Raw genomic sequence first — 7,617 nt, forward strand, 5'->3', positions numbered from 1 at the left:
TGCGCGCGGCCGCCCGTCTCTCCGCCGAGCGAGCGGGCGGGCGGCGATGGCGGCGGGAGTGGCGCCCGGCGGGGACGGCGGCGTCAGCTGCAGGGTGAGCGGCGGGCGGCGCTGCCCCGGCCTCGTCCGCGCGTCGGCGGCCTCCCGGGGCGGAAACGCCCGCGCCTGCTGTGGAATCCCGGTTTTAAGGCGAGGCGCGCCGGGCTGGGCTCGGGAGAGGCGGGGTCCCGTCCCCGGACGGCCGTCAGGTGCACCGGGGCCCTTGGGCCGGGCGAGGACTCGGGCCAGCCCACCCCGCGGGGGCGTCGTGAGCGGGGGGCGGCTTGGCGGCTTGGCTGGCTCCCTGCAGAGCAGGAAACGCTGGGCATGAACGGAATGGCATATTCATATTTGCTTGGGGACCGCTTAGGGCTTTTCAAAATCCTTATCGCCGTCAAAACGTTTCATGCAAATCAATCGATCAGCTCCAGGAATTGCAGCTTGGCGGTAGGATGGCGCGACGTGTGTGGGCAGGTTCCCGGTGACAGTATTGGGGAGTGTGGATTCCTATAGAGCAGAATCGGTTGAGCGCAAGTGTGTATCCGCCCCGCGTACAGAGCTTTTTCTTTCCCCCCACCCCAGTCTAGTTGTGGTCACCCTGCTGTGCTCATGGGGAGGACAAAAAGATGATGGCACCCCAGTAGTGCTTGTCGCCGGTTACGGGGGGCCAGAGCTCCATTTTAAGTTGCATTACTGGTGGGCATTGATAGGCCTGTCTTTCTTGAATGGGGAGCCGAAACCATCTTCCAGCCTCATGTCATCAAGATAATGGAGTAAAGTAACCTACTGCACACACACACACACACACACAATTTTGGCTTCATATAGTATTTTGCGCTCTCTCTCTCTCTCCCTCTCTCAGTTGGAGTTTGCTGTCCAGATGACTTGCCAGAATTGTGTGGATGCCGTTCGGACAGCTCTGGATGGAGTACCAGGTAACGGGAGCAGCAGGGGCTGTGCCAGACTTGTTTTGTCCCCTTCCCCCTGGGTAGCAAGATAGTATTTCCCTCTTCTCAGAAATGGCTGACCTACGTAAAAAGCATGTTATGCTTCTGGATCAGTCGTACACCTACATCTTTTCTCCATGTGTCTCTACTAACTGAGATCCCTGAGGCAGCTTGCAAAACGTTGAGGATGCTGTCCTGTGGCTTGTGCCCTTGCAGGTTGTAAGCCTGTGAGTCTGGATGCTTGTGAGCATCCAGGGCTGAGCAGGAGAAGTGGCAAACCTTCCTTTCCGTATTTCAGTGCAGTTTAACTGCAGTGCTTTGGAAGGGCAAGGAAAGAGGCAGGAGTCCTGCCAGGATGCATCCTCTCCAGGCAGGCCTGGTCTCCCTCCCCGCTCGCTCCCTTTACGCCCCCTCTTAAGGTCAAATTTCCACCCTCTTTCTGCACCGGCTGCTGCGATGGCAGACTGGGGATTGAAGCATGGATCCCCAATGCTATCTTGAAGCTCAGGTATGAGAATCCAAATTATCCTGTGCCCCCTCTAGATGCTGTCTAGGGCTGAGATTGCTCTCCTAGAATATAACACAGAGGGAAAAGGCGATGGTGTATATGAGGTTTTCCACAGCCATGAGGTGTTCCAGCTTGGCAAACTTCAGAATCTCAGCCATGGCCAGTCCAGTGATGTGGCGAAGCCAGGGCTTGTAAGGCTCTTCTAATTAGCAAGGACACCAACAGCTGCAACTTCTCCAGCATCCCCCTATCCTCTGAGCTTTGCAATCCCCACAGCATCTGGAGAGAAACACATTTTTCCAGAAACCCTGCATTGTTCCTTCTTTTAACACAATGCATTTCAGGGTGACTCGCTCTTGAAGGCACTTTACAGAAAATTTGCTTCTGGGGGAGAGGAGAAGCACCGGAACTAGTTTGTTGATATGGATCAGCATGGCTACTTGCAATTTTGAGCTCTCCTTGGGGCCATGGGTGGAACTGGCCTGCCAAGGGCCTGCAACACTTACCACTGGACAGATCTCGGAGCGAGTTGCTGCTGTACAGCAGGGTGTTAGTCACTCACAGTTTTCACTCTGAGTGGTGGAGGTGAGACGCACACGTGGGAACAAAAGTGCTTCTAACCCCCGCCCCCCAGGCCTCAACCTCCAGCTTCTCTGCTTCTAAATCTTTGGGTCACACCAGGTCTCAGGAGAGAGTAATCCCACCAGGAAGTGACTGTCGGGGAACCAAAATGTTTGTGCTTTGAAGTGTGGTGCTTATTTCCTAGGTTGTTGCTACTTATAAGGACTTCTTTGGCATCTACGCACAGAGTTATCCTGCATAAATTTACCTAATGTTTTAAAAAATGGTTTATGGTCATTGTAGTACTCTGTGGAAGGGAGTTATGGGTGCTGACAAGGACATTTCTCCTGTCCCCTTCAAAACTGCCTTCTGTGGGTGGCAAAAGAACTCTCTCTGCTCCCGATTGTTTACATTTTAGAATTGGGAGGGGAGGATCGCTAAATGGCTGGTGTGAGGAAGGGGGCTTGGCCTTGTGGAGCCAGCGCGGTGTGGTGGTTAAGGGTGCAGAACTGAGACTCAGAAGATCTGGAAGTTCTGGGCTCTAGTCTCCACTGAGCCATGGCACCAACTGGGTGATTTGGGGCCAGTCCCAGACTCTCAGCCCAACATCTCACAGGGATGTTCTTGTGAGGATAAGATGAAGAATTCTGTCAGCAGCCTTGAATTCCTTGAAAGGAAAAGGTGCAGCATATAAATATAAATAAACAAAATAACAAATATTCGCCCCAGAGGCCTGTGGTTTCCCACCTCAGGTTAGAGGAACCTTAAAACACGGAATCCAGGAATCGTTTCATGGGCGATCCTTAAAGTTCTTTGCTGATCATTTCATCAGTTGGAGTTGAAACGTGTCATTTACCGAGGAGCTCGCCACATTTTGAAACCTCTCCCGCCCATCTCCTTCCTTCCAGGCCTCCAGGTGCTTGATATCCAGTTGGATAACCAGAGTGTGCTGGTGGATACTACCCTCACCACCGAGAAGGTCCAAAACCTTTTGGAAAGCACAGGACGAGCAACTGTGCTGAAAGGGATGGGAAGTGCCGAGCCAGGTAAGTCCCGGCTGGATTCCCTCTGGCTCGCCCTTCCCCGCGCGTCATCCCCTTTCTGCGACGGGGGCCAGTCGGAAAGTTCTCACAACAGCAATCCTGTAACCGGCGGTTTTCTTGCAGGGCCTCTCGGCAGTGCGGCCGTGGCCATGGTGTCCGGCCGGGGATCGGTGCAGGGGGTGGTGCGGTTCTTGCAGGTCTCCCCGCAGAGATGCCTCGTGGACGGCACCGTCGATGGCCTGGCGCCAGGGCTTCACGGCCTGCATGTCCATGACTTTGGGGACATCAGCCGGGGCTGTGACAGGTGAGACACGGTGGCAGGCGTCTTCTGGGGCTTCTCCAGTCCTGGAGGAGATGGGCGACTGCCGCTGAGATTTGTGCTACTGCCTGTCCAAGTCCCTGCCTTTGTGTCTGTCCTGGATAGCTGCGGGGAGCACTTCAATCCGGACGGGGAGCGCCACGGAGGCCCAGGGGACGCTCAGAGGGTGAGTCCAGGCACGCTCATTACTGCACTATTCCAGTTAAGGCGTGGTGGGGAACCTCACTCAGCCTAAGGGCCAAATTCAACTTTGGGAACGTACGCAGGGGCCCCATCCCAGGGGTGGGTGGAGCCAAAGTCGGCGGGTGGAGTCAAGTGCACAAGGTGCGGGGCTAAATGTCGCATATTTTAATGGTAATTTATTATGTACTATTGTATTTCAATGTATTTTATCATGTTGTAAGCCGCCCCGAGGTTTCGGCAAGGGGCGGCATAGAAATGTTATAATAATAATAATAATAATAATAATAATAATAATAATAATAATAATAATATTGTAGCCGAAAGCTCCTGCTGCGAGTAGGCGAGCCGCAGAACAGAGGCATTCCAGCCTTTGGTTTTTGGGGACGTGGCCAAGTCATGGCTCTGGGCAGGTCGGACTGGGGCCTCGGACCAAGAGTGCCCCATCCGTGCTGTCGAGCGTCTTGTAGCCATCAGCGGAGGCCTCTCCGCACTCAGATCATGCAGTCTGGCGTCCTGTCTCTCTAGCATGCTGGGGACCTTGGAAATATCTTGGCCTCTGCGGACGGAAGAGCCTCCTTCCGGATGGAAGACAGCCGGCTGAAGGTGAGGCTTCCCAGAGCTAGAAGCTGCCCGACGAATGGCTGGATCAAAAGAACCCAGGCAGAGAATGGGAAATGGAGCATGAGCCAGCACCAAGCGTTCACCCCTTCCTTGGCCCCGCGATCTGTTCAGCAAGTGTCGCAATAGCCTGCTCAGTCTGCATCCAGTCCCATGCATCTCAGGCGTGCTGTCAGGATTTATTTATTGTTATTATTAAAACATTTTTATGCTGCCCCATTCGCCGAAGCCTCGGGGTGGCTCACAACATAGATTTGGTCTTCCTGCCCCGTTGGCCCCCGACCCATGGCTTCCGGAGCGCCCCTGCCCACAACCCCCCTTCCCAACATCGGCACGCTGCCTCTTCCGTCCCACATCTCTGTGTGAGGTTATCCCTGGTCCAAGACTCTTCCTGATGTTGCTCACAGAAGCCACCCTAGTTAGCGATGTTCCTGCTTTTCCGCTGTGATACATGGAGGGGTCAGTTTGCCCCTGAAGACTAGCAATGGCTGCCCTTCCCCAACCAGCACGGCTGGGGGCAGTCCCAGTCCATAGAGCTATCAAGACGGTGGTGTTCATGTTGCCGTCTTCCCCCGCAGGTCCATGAGATCATCGGGCGCTCCTTGGTGATAGATGCGGGAGAGGATGACCTGGGCCGCGGAAGCCACCCGCTCTCCAAGATCACTGGGAACTCAGGCGAGAGGTGAGAAACCAAACCCTGGAGGAGGCAGAGACATCTTCTGGTCCTGCCCTGAGCAGCGAATTGGACTCGGAGGCCCCTTCCCACTCGACCGTTCCGTGCGGGCTGTCCCGGGACACAACACACACGCTTCAGCTTGGGCAAAATTGCTGCCCTCCCCTGAGGCCCTCGCATCCGCCCTTCTGAGGCCGTTGGACTCCATTTCCCAGCAACCAAAGCCAGGACTGCTAAAATGGCAAGGGATGTTGGGAGTTGCCATCCAACACACCTTTCGGGAGCACAAGCTGCTTATCCCTGGAAGGTGCAAAACTTTGCTGCCAAAAGGACTTCAGGTTGCACTGCCGCCAGGCTCCAGTCTAGGTGCCGATGCGTAAAACCTTTTGTGGCCTGGGTCCCCCAAGAATCGCAGGCCGCCTGTTCTTCTGACAGCCTCCCTCTCAGCTTCACCCACCCCATTCGGCCTTGTTTTATGGCCCTTCCCCGAATGAAGTGAGAACGGTCAAGGCAAGAAGCGGGGTTTCCTCTAATGGTCCTCAAACTGTGGAATGCCCTCGTCTGTCCAGATGTGCCAGGAAGCTAGTTTTGCAGAGCTTCAGCTGTTGGATGGTAGAGAAATTAATAAATACGACACATCTTTTCCTTTTGGGTTTTGGGTCGATCAGATAGCCTGCAGATGACGTTTCTCTGCTTGCGTCTAAGCCTCGATCTCGGTGCTGCTGGGCAGCAAACGATTGACAGTCGCGGCTTTTCCTTCCCTCCCCTTGCTTTCACAGAGTGGCGTGTGGCATCATCGCCCGATCTGCTGGCCTCTTCCAAAACCCCAAGAAAATCTGTACCTGTGACGGAGTGACGCTGTGGGAAGAACGGGAGTGCCCTTCGGCTGCCAGGCGAGGCCAGAGGGCCACCAGCCTACCCACCCCACACCTCTAGGATCTGTGGTTCGGCCGGCACTCTTGTTAGGCTACGGCCGCGAAGGATTCTCCCTGCGGCAAGGAGGGAGATGGCAACGAGACGCTTCATGCCAGGAGAACATAATATGGGCCTCCTGAAATTGCATGGATAAGGCAAGGGACAGAAGAAACGGGCACGGGGGCTGTGGGCGGGCGGGCCTTGCTTTGTTTAGAAACATTCCAAATCCAAATCAAAACAAGCTTTCCCTTTGGGTGGTGGTAAAACAGAGAGCTGCATTCCCACTTCTGCATCCCTTTTATAGCTCATCTTAGGCTTTTTGAGCTCTGTTTCCTGCCTGTTTTCCCTGACTGAGGCTCTGTGCTTCCAAGAGTTGCCTAGCAGGCAGAAGTTCAACAGATGCAACTATAACCACCCAGTGATGGAAGCTCAACCTGTTGAGTGTCTGCATATCTCAAACACACGTCCTCTTATCTGGATTTTTGAAAATCCCCCCTGTGTGGGTGCAAAATCTGTTGTTTTCGTGATAATCATAATTTCTTGGTGGGTTTTTACATAAAAAAGTTGAGTTCCACCCTAGGATGTCTTTTAAGTGTGTATTTACCAAGTGCCTTAAGTCTGAGAAGTTCTGTCTTGGTTTTTCCATTTCGGGCAGTTTGGCTTGGAAGAGCCTTCAAGTCTTGCTCCCTGCACTGATAGAATCTTTCCCTGTGACTGCATATTTCATAAAAACAAGCTAGCTGGACATTGGCAACCGCACATTAACAAGGAAAATAAGGGACTACTCTTTACAATGCGTGGAAGGTGGGGTACTGAGTCCACTTGATAGTTAGGAGTATAGAAGCACCGGAGAAGTACTTTATTCTGAATTAGTGGATCATGTTGCTTATGTGACTGGCTTTTCAAGGCAGGGTGTTTCTCTGCCTTAACGTGTGCATTTTGGATACTCTAAATGTAATCCTCTGCGTTCTTCAAACAAGCATTAAATTGTACATCTTGCCGGCTACCCAGTCTTGCTTCCTTTGCTTTGGCCCTTACTTGAGTGTCTGGGCTGGGAGGAATCTTTTGTGGATTTTGTGAAACTATCGTGATTGTTCCCGATAGCCCGGGTTGGCACAAAGGTTTTGTTGGCACTTTGAGCCAAAAGTCACCAGGACTGCATGCAAATCAAATTAGAATGCAGCATCTGTAATTGAGTGCAAGATTTGGACTGAAATGGGAAGCATCTAAGAAAATAATTTAGTATGGGTAAGAACAATGCTTCTGACAGACAAGAGGTTGGTATCAAAATGATTTAGAGAACTCAGATCTGCTGATTTTTCAAATCTTTTAGGAGCCATGTGGATGACCCATCTTCATAAAATACCCTGAAGGGAAAGGAAGTCTGTTTGCTGCTAGGTTTTTGAGGGGCTTTTGGAGAGGCAGTAGGAACACTTATTGCCCAGTGCCAGGTGAATCCTACTTTTTCCCCATCTCCATGGCAGTCTGCTGGCAACTTTCACTTCTGTACCAGGAGGAAAAGAGAGGCAGTGAGGTGTAGTGGTTAAGAGAATGGGATTTGGACTCAAGCGAGCCAGGTTCTAGTCCCCGCTCAGCCATGGAGCCAACTGGGTGACTGGACCAGGCAGAGAGACACAGCCCAGCCCGCCTCACAGGGTTGTTGTTGGGATCAGATTGAGAGCAGGCGGAGGAGAATGTGTAAGGCACGAGCCCATGTTGTTACTATATTAGATTACATTCTGCCTTTTTTCCCCCTCCAAGGAACCCAGGGTAATGAATGTCGTTCTCCTCTCCATTTTATTCCCACAACA

At 52.8% G+C, this 7,617-nt stretch overlaps 1 protein-coding gene across 2 annotated transcripts in view; it reads left to right on the top strand.

Annotated features, from left to right (window-relative positions):
• The window catches only part of CCS (copper chaperone for superoxide dismutase), a 19,339-nt gene extending 12,527 nt beyond the window's left edge, over positions 1 to 6,812 (top strand). Inside the window, exons 1-8 of one of the 2 annotated variants that reach the window (XM_044448555.1) lie at positions 46 to 94; positions 902 to 974; positions 2,964 to 3,101; positions 3,222 to 3,402; positions 3,523 to 3,583; positions 4,126 to 4,203; positions 4,797 to 4,900; positions 5,671 to 6,812. In XM_044448555.1, the coding sequence (XP_044304490.1) occupies positions 47 to 94; positions 902 to 974; positions 2,964 to 3,101; positions 3,222 to 3,402; positions 3,523 to 3,583; positions 4,126 to 4,203; positions 4,797 to 4,900; positions 5,671 to 5,827 (840 nt within the window). In that variant the 5' untranslated portion in view covers position 46 and the 3' untranslated portion in view covers positions 5,828 to 6,812. Of the gene's footprint in view, positions 1 to 45; positions 95 to 901; positions 975 to 2,963; positions 3,102 to 3,221; positions 3,403 to 3,522; positions 3,584 to 4,125; positions 4,204 to 4,796; positions 4,901 to 5,670 lie in introns of those variants that run through there. The other variant, XM_044448556.1, reaches the window with a different exon arrangement.
• Positions 6,813 to 7,617: the final 805 nt, after the last annotated feature.

The sequence above is a fragment of the Varanus komodoensis genome, unplaced genomic scaffold (assembly GCF_004798865.1).
Source record: "Varanus komodoensis strain SLA01 unplaced genomic scaffold, ASM479886v1 scaffold55, whole genome shotgun sequence".
Lineage (NCBI taxonomy): Eukaryota > Metazoa > Chordata > Lepidosauria > Squamata > Varanidae > Varanus > Varanus komodoensis.